The 14,925-nt window shown below is 36.2% G+C and overlaps 1 protein-coding gene across 1 annotated transcript; it reads left to right on the top strand.

Annotated features, from left to right (window-relative positions):
• Positions 1–744: 744 nt before the first annotated feature.
• On the top strand, positions 745–6,281 carry LOC109076446 (the record flags this gene model as incomplete). Its single annotated transcript, XM_042737725.1, has 7 exons — positions 745–826; positions 1,374–1,484; positions 2,296–2,388; positions 3,477–3,581; positions 3,777–3,861; positions 5,726–5,921; positions 6,001–6,281. Coding segments are annotated over exons 2-7 (804 nt in total), but the record flags the coding sequence as incomplete, so codon positions are not given.
• Positions 6,282–14,925: the final 8,644 nt, after the last annotated feature.

Below are 14,925 nucleotides of genomic sequence, written 5' to 3'. Positions count from 1 at the left end.
AACAATACAGTCGAGATCTCAAGATGTAAGAGTGGAGCAGAAAGTATCAGTAGCACTGTTAGCATCAAAAGAAGTGTAGATGAAACCATTGCAGATAGCCGGGAGGGTGAGGGAAAGATGACACGTGGAGGGGTAAGTGATGTGTCAGGAACCATGTTGAGGTTAAGAGTGAGGAGGAAGTGATCCGAGGTGTGAAGTGGAGTAAACAGTACATGATCAGAGGAGCAGTGTCGTGTGTAAATAAGGGCCAGTTGGTTGCCTGATTTGTGAGTAGCAGTAGTAGAAGTACTGTTACTACGAGATCTACTTGTTGAGATAGTGAATTGGTGGAATATTTAAAAATGTTTAAAAAGAACTGACAAGAATACCATTAAAGTATCAGGTCGATAAGGAAGATCGCGAGTAGTGGAAAAAAACAACAACTCATATCCATCTTTTCTTGTACATGATTTGTCTGTTATTATTCAAAAAAAATTAAAAAATCACAAATGTAGCAGAAGGAGGTGAATGGAGAAGATTGAGAGGAGAATATGAAGAAACAGCAGGTGGCGCTAGTGCACTGTTTTAGTTTGGGATCTGCTGTTAGAAGGAAGAAGAAGGAGAAAGCAGGTGTGTTTGTGCTTCACATTCCTGTCCAGTTTGTGGCGCTGCTGCACGAGATCTGTTGTGAACTGGACTTTGATTTTCTCCAAGATGAAGTCGTGTCAGGTGACAAACATCAATCGTGAAGATCGCACAGGTGTTTTAACAGCGATCACAAACCGAAAGTGTTTTAAAGACTTCTGGATTCTGTTCCTGCAGCACAAGATCGTCTGAACTACTGCAAGTAACTCTGAATACTTCCACCATTACACTTATTTAGGAGAATGATGAACGCATTTCAGAGCTGTATGAAGCGTGATTTGTTAAGTTATAACTTATACCTGTCTGTCGCCGAATAACAAACCACCGAGAAGCAGAAAGATATTAATAAAACAAACTGTTTAAAGACGACACGTGTTAAAACATCTTTACAAGTCTTTAAAAATATCTGTATAAATGTAGCATTAAGAAGATAATTCTAATTTTATTTCCTCTTCTATTTTAAGTCTCGAGACTGAAAGTATTCTGTGATCAAATCAAACCTGTTCTTCTGGATAGAGAGACGATAAACATGAGCAAAATTAATCTTCTTTTAAACTTCTTAAGTAATGTGTATGTAAATAAAGACGTGTGTTGTGAGTGATCTGAAGAGATTATTACATGGCAGTATATTTGTAGCATATTTTATTTGTATATTGATTGCTTGATAACTCAAAGATCCAGCACTAGTTATTTTCTTCATCATTTCTTCCTCTGAACTCTCATGATCTTGATCTCATTGTCATGTCCAGGTCATGATGAGCATCTGATCGTCTTCAGAGACACAAAGATCTCAGTGTTGAGCTGTTCATCTGCAGTATGTCAGAGAAGAGAGGAAAGATGAGTCTCTCACAGAAACAGAGGTAAGACTGAGTCTGCTTTCAGAGAATCATTTTAAACACTGCTGCAGTTTCAGAGCTTTGCTGGAAAAAACACAACCTTAACAAACTGTGTTTATATTTACAAATGATTTGCAGAACTTCAGAGCTTCATAACTTCCTAATTAAAAATAACATTGATATTTTAAAAATAGCCAATAGATGATAAATATCTCAGAATTGAAAATCAAAATCATCATTTACAGTCAGTTTGTTCTTCAGCACTGGGTCTGTACTTAAGTACATTATTCCACATCAGTGATTTCGGTTTTAGGTCATCCATTTATTTTCAAAAATTAAAAATTACTCCACACTTAATTTAAAGGGTCATATGATGCTTTTTATTGTTTTAATCCTTCTTTAGTGTGTAATGTATCTGTTTGAGTAAGATCTTCAAAGTTACAAAGGTCAGAGTCTCCTGTAAAGTGATTTATTCTATCTAACAGAGAACACTGATCCAGAAATGATTAAAATGCCTTGACTGAAGTCCAGATATTAATTTCACAAATGTCTGCGTCACAATGTGAAATATTAACGTAATGCTGTTCAAAGGTTTACACAAAGAGAAGACGAGGCTTCAGTGAGTTGTAGTGTTGACGTCATGTTGTGGAGGCACTGTGTGTTTAGATGTGAAAGCAAACCCGCTTTGTTTAGAATCAGTGTTTAAGATTTATTAATAACTCTGTTCCTGAGCCGTACAACCCAAAGGTTATCTTGTGTACAGCACGCTTTATGAAGCTGCAGTGCATTTTGAAGCTCCTGTAGAAAAGTTTCTCTTCTCTCTTTGTGTCATTAGTGTAAGATCAGGATCACATGTGTCTGTGAAGAGTGACCGGTCAAAGGGTGGTGAAGGACTGAACTTCAGTGAGGAAAAAACATCATTCAAAAGGTATTTATTATCTTTGACATTATAATGTTGTGTTGACCTAAATCAACACTAAGTTAATAATGAAACCTAACGCATCCATCAAAATAAATCCCATTAGGTGCGTTTACATGGACACTTTTTGCTTCCATCGAAATGAATTCATTCTGATTGATGAATCCGAACGTAGTGTTTACATGAACGCTAAATAAAGTGATCGGGTTGATATGCGTGTTTATGTCACAAGCTTCTGATCGGATTTACTCTTTTGACATGTGCAAACTGCATGAATATACAGAGTTTCCCGCTGTTTTAAAAAGCACACTAGATATTTATCTACTTAGTGTTCTAATTAGGCGATGACCAGCACATGAACTGTTGTGCAGTACTGCTTACTTAAAAAAAAAAATAAAAAAATTAAAAGTGCCCTTCCCGCACCCAAAACCAGTCGTTTGTTGATGAGAGTCTTAAACAAGGACTCTGGTGGAATGTTGTCCTGTTCCACTTCACATACGCTGAGTGAAAGGAGAGTTTTATAATGATGGGATACTTATATATGACACTTTATTCACCAGGAAGAACACCTCGTTCCGCGTGTCATACGTCATTACGCTATTTCTACGTCACTGCACATGCGCAGTACTTTCCAGTTTCGGTTTTCAATCCGATCAAGTGTTTACATGTCCTCTCGCTCAGATTACAAAAGGAATAAACCACCCCTTACAATCCGATCGAAATTTTAGTCGGATCTGGCAATTCAATCCGATTGACGTGTTTACATGTGACTTTTTTGTTCTGATTGTGCTTCTAGTCCTATTACAATCGGATTAGTAGGGTCCATGTAAACGCAGCTTCTGATTTCCTCTTTATTGAACTCAGTCTGGAGCTTCTTTCCAGTAACACAATCACACAAGCAGCCACAAGGAGGGATAAATTAACCATGGAAAATAGATCATGCAGACAAACATGAATATGTCTTTCCATCTATCCATAGTCATAGATGAACAAATGCATGTCTATACTGTGCTTCATTACCATCCTCAACAGTGAAACTCTTTAAATGAGACTGAAGGAGCTCCTGTAGTAAAGTGTTTTGTTCTTTGTGTCATTAGTGTAAGATCAGGATCACATGTGTCCAGCTCTGTGTCTGTGAAGAGTGACCGGTCAAAGAATGATCCACTAAACTTCAGTGAAGAAACACCATCACAAACCAAACGGTATTTGATGTGTTTCTTATTTTTCTTTAAACATAGACTGTGTCAGAAAGTGTATCAGTGAATAATTATCATAAAACTAATAGTCCATAAATTTATCACAGTATTGTTTTTCTCTTTGCTAAAATGTTTACAAGATATTTTGGTCGTGTTTTTTTCCAAAAATGCAGTATTTTGATTTATTTTATTTACTGTCAGGCTTCAGTATGAAACATTAGATCCAGATTTACAGTCTCACAGGAAACACAAGAATTTTACAGACAGTCTCCTGCAGATCTTCCAGGTAATAAAACACATTTTCAGGGAACATTTAATAATAAAACAAATATGTTATTGAATAAGAATGTGACAGAACTTTTATTTCTATTTTTATTTCTTTTATTTTTTATTTTTTAAGAACCCATAAAATAAGAATGATAACCTATTTTTATTAATATTTACAGTAAATTAATGTTTGTCTCAACTTTTTATGAATATTTTTAATTACTGAAAAATATTCTACTCAAGTGAAAAGAGTACGAAAATATTCTACTCAAGTAAAAGTACCATTACATGAATGAAATTTTACTTAAGTACAAGTAAAAGTACCAGTCTAAAAAATCTACTCAAGTAAAAGTAAAAAGTACCTCATTTAAAATTTACTCAGAGTAAAAATAACTTAGTTACATTTTAACAGTGGGAGGGAGGCAAAAATGGGATAGGCCTTTAAATCTCAAACCAGTTGAAGGAATCAGTTATTTATAATAATAAGACATTTGGGCTGTTACCAGGCAAATTAAATCAGTATCAACAAAATTAATCTTTTCAATACAGAGAAGCTGCATCTGAAGTGGCATTTAGATGTATTTACACACTGATTAATGCAGGACATTAATGCATTTAACCTGCAGTTACACATGCAAAAATAATGTTTTGATATATAAGACATAAAATGTTGAGTACTCATTTGAAATGCTAAAAAATAAAACATTAAATGTGAAATTAAATTCGCCAGTAGGTGTCAGCAAGTCACTGCTAATAAGTGAATCATTGCGATTGAACCGAATCATTTAAACGGTTGATTCATTCAGGAACGAAACACCATCATTCCTCAGAGACGCAAAACTGTGCTATGGTGGCTGTGTTTGAAATGATATTTGTTGTCAAAAAACAGGCAATATGGCGTCTAAGCCGCAAGTCTCTAAATTAACTTCTTGTTTATTGAACTGTTGTAAAAAAAAAACAACAACAACAATGTAATCATGCTGATTTTTGGAAGAAAAAACCCACTTTTCGTGTGATACTGATTTAATATATGAAATTATATAAATATATAAAAAATTTCCCCCAATATCTTAAATTTGAACTAAACCAACTCAATCAACAATACAACACAACACACTATACTACACTTCACTCTTTATTATTGCAAAATACTGATACTTAATCTACTAGACTTCACGGCACTCTTTAGGAGTGTTTTGTTTGGTTTTTGGCAAAATACTGATAATGTCAAATCGCACATCGTTAAAATAACAATTACGCTATTATCGCAGATCGCACACCCTGCACCACTGTCTTTTTGGCTACTTTGTGCAAAACCTTTTGCTAAACTGTCAAAGCTTCATTTTAATCACCAATGCAAGTATTAACCACATGCTTGCGAAGGATTGATGTCGGGATTTTATAAGCTGCTAGTTTGGTCTCCCTAGGCAAACACAGCTTAGGCTACACTGTATAATAGAACATAAAAATATCCGTCTGCATCTTTCTTGTGATTTTAGCGCTAGTTTGCTCTCCTGCACATTATTTACTGCAGGTCTGCACCATAACGCCTGTCTTGTCTGTCTGCATCTTTCTTGTGATTTTTAGCGTCAGTTTGCTCTCCTGCCCATTATTTACTGCAGTAGTTTCCAGGGAGCGATTTTTTTTTTTACTCAGTAATTAATGCGTTTTAAAAATGTAGTGAAGTACAATACTTCAAACAAAATACTTAAGTAAAAGTAAAAATACAGATTTTAAAAATTACTTAAAAGTAGAAGTACACAAAAAAGCTACTCAATTACAGTAACGCGAGTAAATGTAATTCGTTACTTTACACCTCTGCATAATTGTGACCAAATATAGATGATTTTTTTTCTGTCATTCATTCTTGTCTTTCTTTGTAGGATCTTGAGAGCAAAATAATCAAATTTCTAAAGAAAGAACTGGAAAAGTTTAAGAAAATATTACAAAAAGAGGACATGCAATACATTGTGAAGGACTTTAATGAGAACAGATGCAGTATGAAAGAAGCAGCTCTTGATCTCACGCTCTACTTCCTGAGAGAGATGAAGCAAGATGAAGCTGCTGATACTCTAGAAAGTATGAGACTCATAATCATAATCATAAATGTAGAGAGAAAATAAGATTTAAAAAAATCTGTATTTTTGTTTCTGTTTAGATGAGCTCTTCTTCATTCATCAGCTAAAATGTAGCCTAAAGAAGAAGTATCAATGTGTGTTTGAAGGAATTGCAAAGCAAGGCGATTCTACACTTCTGAATAACATCTACACAGATCTCTATATCACTCAGGGTGGTAGTGAACAGGTCAATACTGAACATGAGGTGAGACAGATTGAAGTTGCTTCCAGACGTCATGAATCACAGGAGATGCAGGTTGAGTGCAAAAATGTGTTTGAAGCACCTGAACAAGACAAGCAGATCAGAACTGTACTGACAAAAGGAGTTTGCTGGCATCGGAAAATCAGTCTCTGTGCAGAAGTTTGTTCTGGATTGGGCCCGAAGGAAAAGAAAATCAAGAAATCAGCTTCATATTTCCTCTTCCATTTAGAGAGATGAACTTAAAGGAGCAAGAAAAAAACTAAGTTTGATGGACCTTATAACTCAGTTTTTTCCCAGAGACAGACGAAACTGAACCTAAGAAGAAGAAATCAATTCAAAGTCTTGTTCATTCTTGATGGATTGGATGAATTTCGTCTTCCTCTAAACTTTGATGGTAATGCCGTATGGTCTGATGTATCATCACCAGCTTCTCTGGATGTTCTCCTGACGAACCTCATCAAGGGAAATCTGCTTCCTTCTGCTCTCATCTGGATCACCAGCAGACCAGCAGCTGCCAGTAAGATTCCTCCTGACTGTATCGACCGGCTGACAGAGATACGAGGATTCAATGATGCACAAAAGGAGGAGTACTTCAGAAAAAGATTCACGGATGAGAATCAGGCCAAAGAATCATTGATCATGTTAAACAATCAAAGAGTCTCTTTATCATGTGCCACATCCCAGTCTTCTGCTGGATTTCAGCCACTGTTCTCCAGAACATTTTAGAGGAGAAAAGAAATAATGTTGTGAAAAACAATCAGTCTGATGATGTCTCCAAAACACTGCAGGAGTCAAATAGTGAAGACACTCCTAAGACTCTGACACAAATGTACACACACTTTCTCAGATTTCAGATCCAGCAGAGCAGACGAAAGTATGATGGAGAACATACACCAGATGTTTCCTGGGATAAAGATGCCATCTTTTCACTGGGGAAACTGGCATTCGATCAGCTGGAAAGAAACAATGTGATCTTCTATGACACAGATCTGGAAGCCTGTGGTATTGACGTCTATAAGGCATCAGTGTACTCAGGCATGTGTACCCAGATCTTTAAGGAGGAAACAGGGATCGTTCTTGGTACCATGTACTGCTTCGTTCACTTGAGCATTCAAGAGTTTATTGCAGCTCTTTATGCACATCTGTTTCTAGATATCAACAAGAAGTATGTGTTTGATCAAGACTCTACAAAACAGAAAAAGAAAAGTAAAAACATGATTGATTTGCTCAAGACTGCAGTGGACAAGGCACTAGAGAGTGATAATGGACACCTGGATCTTTTTCTACGATTCCTCCTTGGTTTGTCACTCCAGTCCAATCAGAGACTCTTACAGGGTCTGTTGATGCAGCAAAACAGAAATGAGAAGAGCAAAAAGGAAATAGTTCAGTACATCAAGCAGAAATTAGAATCTAATCTGTCTCCAGAGAGATCCATCAATCTGTTCTACTGTCTGAATGAACTGAATGACCGAACTCTGGTGAAAGACATTCAGACCCACCTTAGCAAAGGAAGTCTCTCATCTGCTGATCTTTCACCGGCCCAGTGGTCTGCTTTGGTCTTTGTGTTGTTGACATCAGAGGAGGAGCTGGAGGAGTTTGAGCTTCAGAAATTCAAGAAATCAGACGAGTGTCTCATTAGATTATCAGCAGTCATCAAAACCTCCAAAAAGAGCTCTGTAAGTTATTTAATATATCTTGTCATGTTTTGTTCTCATCTTAAAATTACATTAATCTACATTGATACTAGGGGTGAAACGGTTCAACTTTTTCACGGTTTGGTTTGTATCACGGTTTTATGGTCATGGTTTCGGTACAGTTCGGTATGTGCTATGTTTATGGAAAAACTATACTTTCAAACAAAAGTAAAGAAAATAAGAATATTCTATCTAACTACAGAGAAACGGCACAAATAAATACAATGAAGATACAAATAAAAGATTTGTATAAGATTTGTAAAAGATGCAAATAAAATAAACAGTAATTTTCAGGTTTTTTTTGGTAGGTCTATCATTAGTTTTAAGGTACAGAAATGGAATAAAGTAATCAAATGTAAAACAGCATTGCATATTTGACTGTATAAATTAAAGATTAATCTTTATTAAAGTTACAAAATCTATTCCATTAAGAGCAGTGAGTGATTTCTCTGTTGTGTTGCTGTTCGATTAATATTAAAAGAATGCACTGATCCAGTACGTTCAGCCATCTATGTCTGCTGTAGGATACTTACCAAGACTTGCATATTGACATCATTTTTGTGTGAAATTCTCCATTCAAACAAAATACTTCAGAGAGAGCTTAATATTTGCGCGTGTTCTGAGACGCGGGTTTGCATGCTTCAGATGAGCGCACACACAAATCTTCTCACTGCTCGTGCGAGCTCGCATCCTCTGGCTCTTAAATGTTTAAACTGGCAAAGCTTAAATGAGTTTAGTTTAAATACAGATATCAACGTGTGCTGTTCAGGTCTCTACGCCTCAGCCGCTATCAGCACTCAGGACACATTCCAGCATTCATAATCAAGCATACGGCATTCCCATTGAACAAGAGTGAATGGTTTGTACAGTTGTTGTTTTTTTTTTTTTCATGGCTGTTGTTGTAATATTCTGGGAAGCCAGAATCCATCAGTAGAAACATACATTAGCTGAACCCCCTGTATATTACAGATGCGTTGTCAGATTTACCGACCCGTTTGTGAAGAACCGTTGCCGAACCGTTTGGTGGAGAAGCGTACAGTTTCAACTTCTACAACTTCTGCTATAAAGTAGATATACTCTTGCATAACCTCTATGCATAAATGATTAACCTCCAGATTCTCACCTCAAGACACTCATCCAGAGAATAGAGCAGCACTTTTAAAAATATCATCATCATCGCTGTTAATGATATAAACCTATTATTCATTTACACATTTTATTAAGTTTTATTCAAGCATTCTACATTGTTTTATATAGGAAATTTGAATCAATACAATTCTAATATATATATATATATATATGTATATATATATATATATATATATATATATATAGAATATATATATAATATATATATATATATATATATATATATATATATATATATATACATGCTGTATATTTACTGTTCATGTAAAAATAATTGCCATAAATTCATTTTTTGTATTTAAATGTATTACATGTATCTAACTCTGTGATTTGATTTATTTCTCTTGTAGGTTAAATGATTGTGGCTTAACAGACAAAAGCTGTCCAGCTCTGGTTACAGTTCTTGGATCAGATACTAATCTGAAAGAGCTGAACATGAACAATAATAATCTGCAGGATTCAGGAGTGGAGCTCCTCTGCACTGGATTGAAAAATATTAATTGCAAATTAGAGATACTGAGGTAAGTTTTTGTGACAATCTCTAGTGTTTGGTTAGAATTCAGATCCATCTGTTAACATGGACCTAGATCATTTGTCACAGAATTGAGGACAGAACTGCTTCAGCTTAGTGAAATTTTTAGGCTTTAATTCCAGCATGAACTCTACATTACAGGGCCCTCATTTATCCACCACAGTGGAAACAAGACTAAATATCTTTTTGCTTATATAGTAAATGTATCTTGATTTAGTGTGGGATCTTCCAACTTGATCTATCATCTACCACCGACCCCCCAAGAAACAAGACTAAATATCTTTTTGCTTATATAGTAAATGTATCTTGATTTAAGTATTTTTTGATATTTTAACTAGAAACAAGACAAAAATACTAAGTAAGATAACCCTTTTATTTTTGCCATGCAGCTGGGAAGTAATTTGAAATGTAGCTATAGTGTCGTGGCTGATCTCGCTTTGCTGGAAGATTCTGCAGACCATGCGCTGTGCAGAGAACGTGTTTTTCAAAGCGCGCTGGTCTGTTTAGTGAGAGCACAGAATGACTTCTCAGTCAGTACTGCTTTCTTTTTCCATGATTTCGGTGAAGACATTATACATTCACGTGATTTATAAAGGGAGGTGTTGTCACCACATATGGTTTATTGGAGGCGTTTTCTGAATGCAAATGAACCTCGTTTTTTAAGTCTAGATCTAGGCACGATGAGTAGACAGAGATCACTGGATCTCAATGTTCTCCACGAGTGAATCAGATCGCTGCTCTAATGCAGGACAAAACACTTTAAACTCAACACATTGACGTACATTATTTCATTGTTACAAGGACATTTTTAAATTCTTTCTGCTGGTTTTTTTTATGTTTCTTTTATAAGAGACTGCTGACTGAAAAAAACGTATGTGACTTTTGTAATGTGGCTATCATTAACATCACCAGTATTTGTCAACTGTCAGCTAAAACATACTGGTAAATATTCAGATTAAAGCTGAAGTGTTTTCTCTTTATGCAGTCTGAAGAACAACTGTATCACAGAAGGAGGGTGTCATCTTCTGGCTGCAGCTCTAAATTCAAACCCTTCAAATCTGACAGAGCTGGATCTGAGTGAAAATAAACTAGGAAACCCAGGAATGAAGATCATCTTTACTCTGTTTGAAAATGTACAGTGTAGACTGGAAAAGCTGAAGTAAGTATTTTAAAAAGTGTATCCCATTAATTACCCAGACTGCAGTGACCCACCACAGTTTCATGAATTTTAAAATATTTTACACTTCTCATCAGAACTGCACAATTAATCAAAATAAACTTGACATTGTGATATGGGTTAGTGCAGTTATCAAATCACAAAAGTCTGCATTTTATTAAATATACGGTCTGCAGTGCCACATAAACATATAAATGGCTAAAGTCTAATAACACTGTAATCAGCACAAACTTTGACATGACCTGATATTTGTGGGGTTTTTTTTTCAGTTGCTTATAAACAGATAAATGGCTAAAGTCTAATAACACTGTAATCAGCACAAACTGGGCTACAATAATATGTGAGCAGCATGTATGTACATGATTGTGTTTTTGAGAAAGCGACGTTTGTAGATTGATTTACATTTTTTAAGACACTTTTTGTGTAGGAAAGGTATATGCGAGAAGGCGTCAACTATCATGCATAATGCTGTGATTCACACCTGAGAAGACAAAACATAGGGTATTACACATTCAAAATACTTACACCAGAGTAGATATTTATGAACAGAAGCTTAGTTACATTCATAAACACAAGCATGCTTTGTATGTAGGCCTATGCAATATATATAGTTATAAACATATTTGACTATATTCGTGAACAGAGAATAGCCTATCACAGTAAAGTTTTGTCTAACCATTCTTACTGACATTAGGCTAGCAACAATATATATATTTTTTTTTATATATCGTAACTTGCTGTTTATGTTATATAAAATTAAAAAAAAAAAAAACATCCTGGCATGGTGAGACATTTAGATGCTGTGAATGGAAACTTTATAATGTTTCACTTGATTATACATTTAGTCAGGAATTATAGTTTGAAAAAAAAGTCTAACTAGTAAAATGTGTACAGGTTATGTGAAAAACTAATACAAGTAGGATAATAATAAAAAAAAAGACTTGTTCATGTTTAGGATCTCTGCTTGATCAAGCCGCTGCATCAATAATCCAAAGCTAATCCAAAGCTTCTTGAGGTGAATTCTTTCTTATTTGTTACAGCAAGTCTTTTCTGCGGTGAATTCAGTCTCATTCCACTCAGCGTGAAGTGCAATAGTAAAATGTAAAAAAACTCGCTGCTTTGTTTGTTGTTATGGGGCGTTTACCCGCCGCGAGCTTCACATGGACCATTATAATGCCAATAGCGCGCTCGGCGCGTGGGCGTGGTCGCATTCGATGTAATGGAGGGAGACGTGGAAGACGGACATCGCGTTGGTTTCATATGGATTACTTTATCACAGAATATTTGTTTTTGGTAGCACTGTGCTCAATTAAAAGAAGACATGGGTCAAGCTTGTCTATAGATATCTCTCTCATGTCTCTTTTGTTGAGTATTCGCTGAGTTACAGTTTTCATTTTAATGACACATTTCTAAAATGAAGATCACCGCAGACCAAGGCTGCAGACAGCGCACCCTGTGTGTTTTCTTTTATTTTATAAAATGCACAAAGTTTGGTTGTTATGTGTGTATACAAATAAAAGGAGACGCTTTAACAGATTCGATTGATGTATTGCTCTTATCTGTACGATCAAAACTGAAAGTGTAATTTAAGTTCTTTTTGATGTTATCAGGAGAAGATGCCTCAAAACGCATATTTGCGTTAGTCGGCCCCATAGGGTTAAGAGTGAAGTGCCTTTACATGTGAGCAGATCATGAGTTAGTGTCAATAAATCTTGTTCTTCAACCAGTACCCACCAACATTTAGCATCAGCACACTGGAGAAGCGCCATGTCTTTTAAATTCATATCTATTGTTTTCTATGTGTGTTTCAAACAACTGGTGGCATCACTCACTAAATCTGTCAGTGGCTATTAACTACAACCCAACTCACATAGTTTCCCGCGCGCATTAAAAAAATGTACTGGGGGAAGTCATAGCCTAATAGTTAGAGAGTTGGACTTGAAAACCCAAAGGTTGCAGGTTCAAGTCTCAGGTCCGGCAGGAATTCTCTGTAGGGGGAGAGAATAACAAGCACTCTCTTCTACCCTCAATACCACGACTGAGGTGAGACACTTGAATAGGGCACCGAACCCCCCAAGTGCTCCCCTCTAAAAATGATTAAAAACCATGCTGTGTATTGTAAATAACAACGTTTTATACTTTAAATAACTTTGTAAGTAGTAAAACAATGCAAACGGGGCAAAAATGTGTTTTAGGTTTATAAATATTTTGAGTCTCCCCTCCCTTGCCTCACAGTGCTTTGGCCCAAATGCCTGCTTTCCTCGTTTTACATCACCTCAGTGTTGCAGAGTTTGTGATTTTCCTGCGGAGTTGGCTACTTTAAACACTGTTGCCACTGGTTGAAGCGACACCAAATAACATGATATGAATGCAATTTTTTCAGGGAACCCCCCCTCGAAACGTGATTGGGCTACTTTTGGGCTATTTTTGAGTAGGCAATTGGGAGGGTTTTTGTTGCGAAAACTCAGCAAACCTGCATCACTACACACACACACAACACACAGTCACACATAAACACACACGTCTCACACACATACACCTGATAAACACACACACACACACACATGAAAAGAAGCATGTTCCAGTGAGCGAGAACAAAGTCAGTATTACTCGATAGGAACTCGCCTGTCAAGGCTATTTTGATTCCTACTTAACATCGGATGTAGTAATTAATTTCTGTATTTTTCGATGAGTCCGCTATGTTAAGCACATAATAATGTACCTGCTTGATGGATGGTAATGTTTACAATTACGGACACAAGCGCTGTCTCGGCACAACCCCATAGATTGAAGTTGTCTAATTTGGCACGGAATCCCTGCTGCACTAATAGTAGTAAGGCTGTGTATACTTGTCCTTACAAGTACACTTTTAGCTGTATTATTTGTGTCCCCTTCAACAATTGCTCTTGATAACTTTAATTGTTATAGACCACAATTGGAGTAGACGTCACAGTCTACGTCACTTGCAGCTGCACATGCATTGTGGTTGCCTGAAAAACACTGGGACACAAGTGGAAGGAACGGGTCAAAATCCATGGAATAAGAGAACGAAATGTGTTCTTGTGCTTTTGGATGTCAGAATCAGAATGGCAAAACTAATGTTTTTATCGAATAATGTCATCAAAGAGCCACTTTGAAGCTCTAAACCGCAGGGACACGTTTTAAACGGAGACAAACTATGGATGACAACCTGTATGACCTCACCTACTTTTAAAGCACATACAATACATTTCATAATGGTTTATAGTAGTATTCATAAGGGGAACCTAATTGGATCTAGACCTACAGTTAAAGCATGGACATCCATTTAAACTCCGTCCAACAAGTATTAGCATTACATTTAAGACTATCTATTTATATGGTCCCAATTTGACTTTTTTTCTCGCAAAGCAAGTTTATATCTCCTCAGTTCCGCCTTTTAACTTACTTTACCTCAACAACTAGCAAGAGGTTTGTCACGTTCTGCGGGATAAAACACGCCAGGGGCACGCTCGGTACTGTATAAACTTCTCTTATGATTTCATCCTAAAGTGTACGTGACGCATAAAAGCTAGATTTCCATGTAATAATAAATCACAAAAGTGCTGAGTTAAAGTTGTGTCCAGATGTGGTCTAACTGCCTATGTTTAAATATTCATCATTTACATATACAGTAGGTGGACATCCAAAATGTAGTTTCTACCATACAGTAGGTGGACATCCAAAATGTAGTTTATACCGCCAAGCCAGACTGGCCACACAAGGGCGCCTGCAAAGTGCATTTGCAGCTTTTTGACTGCTGAGTGGCGCTTTAATCACAGGTTTTCAACAAGCCATCAAAGCACATTTTCGCAAATACACGCCAGCTTCGGCCTCACCGAAGTAAGCATTTGATTGCAGTCGGGGAAAATGAAAGAAAAAATATTTGCCATTCACAGATGAAAGTTTAGTCCTTAAGGAAGATATGTGCGCTTTTAGAACGAATTCAAGCAGGATAAATGCCGCTTCCATGAGCTCGTGCTTATATTTTCATACCATATTTTTAGATTAGACACATTTAAATAGTGTGCAATATTATTTATATAATATGAATTATGTAAGCATTATTAAAAAAAATGTGGCTTCGTTTTTAACGGAGTATTAAAAGTGATAGCCTATTGTGAGCTAGGCTATGGTTTTATAAATTATTTTCTTTATTTTGTTAAAAAGAAAATGTGGTTTACTTTGCATCGA

Source organism: Cyprinus carpio, chromosome B14 (genome assembly GCF_018340385.1).
Source record: "Cyprinus carpio isolate SPL01 chromosome B14, ASM1834038v1, whole genome shotgun sequence".
Classification (NCBI taxonomy): Eukaryota; Metazoa; Chordata; class Actinopteri; order Cypriniformes; family Cyprinidae; genus Cyprinus; species Cyprinus carpio.
This window is presented reverse-complemented; position numbering and strand designations above follow the sequence as displayed.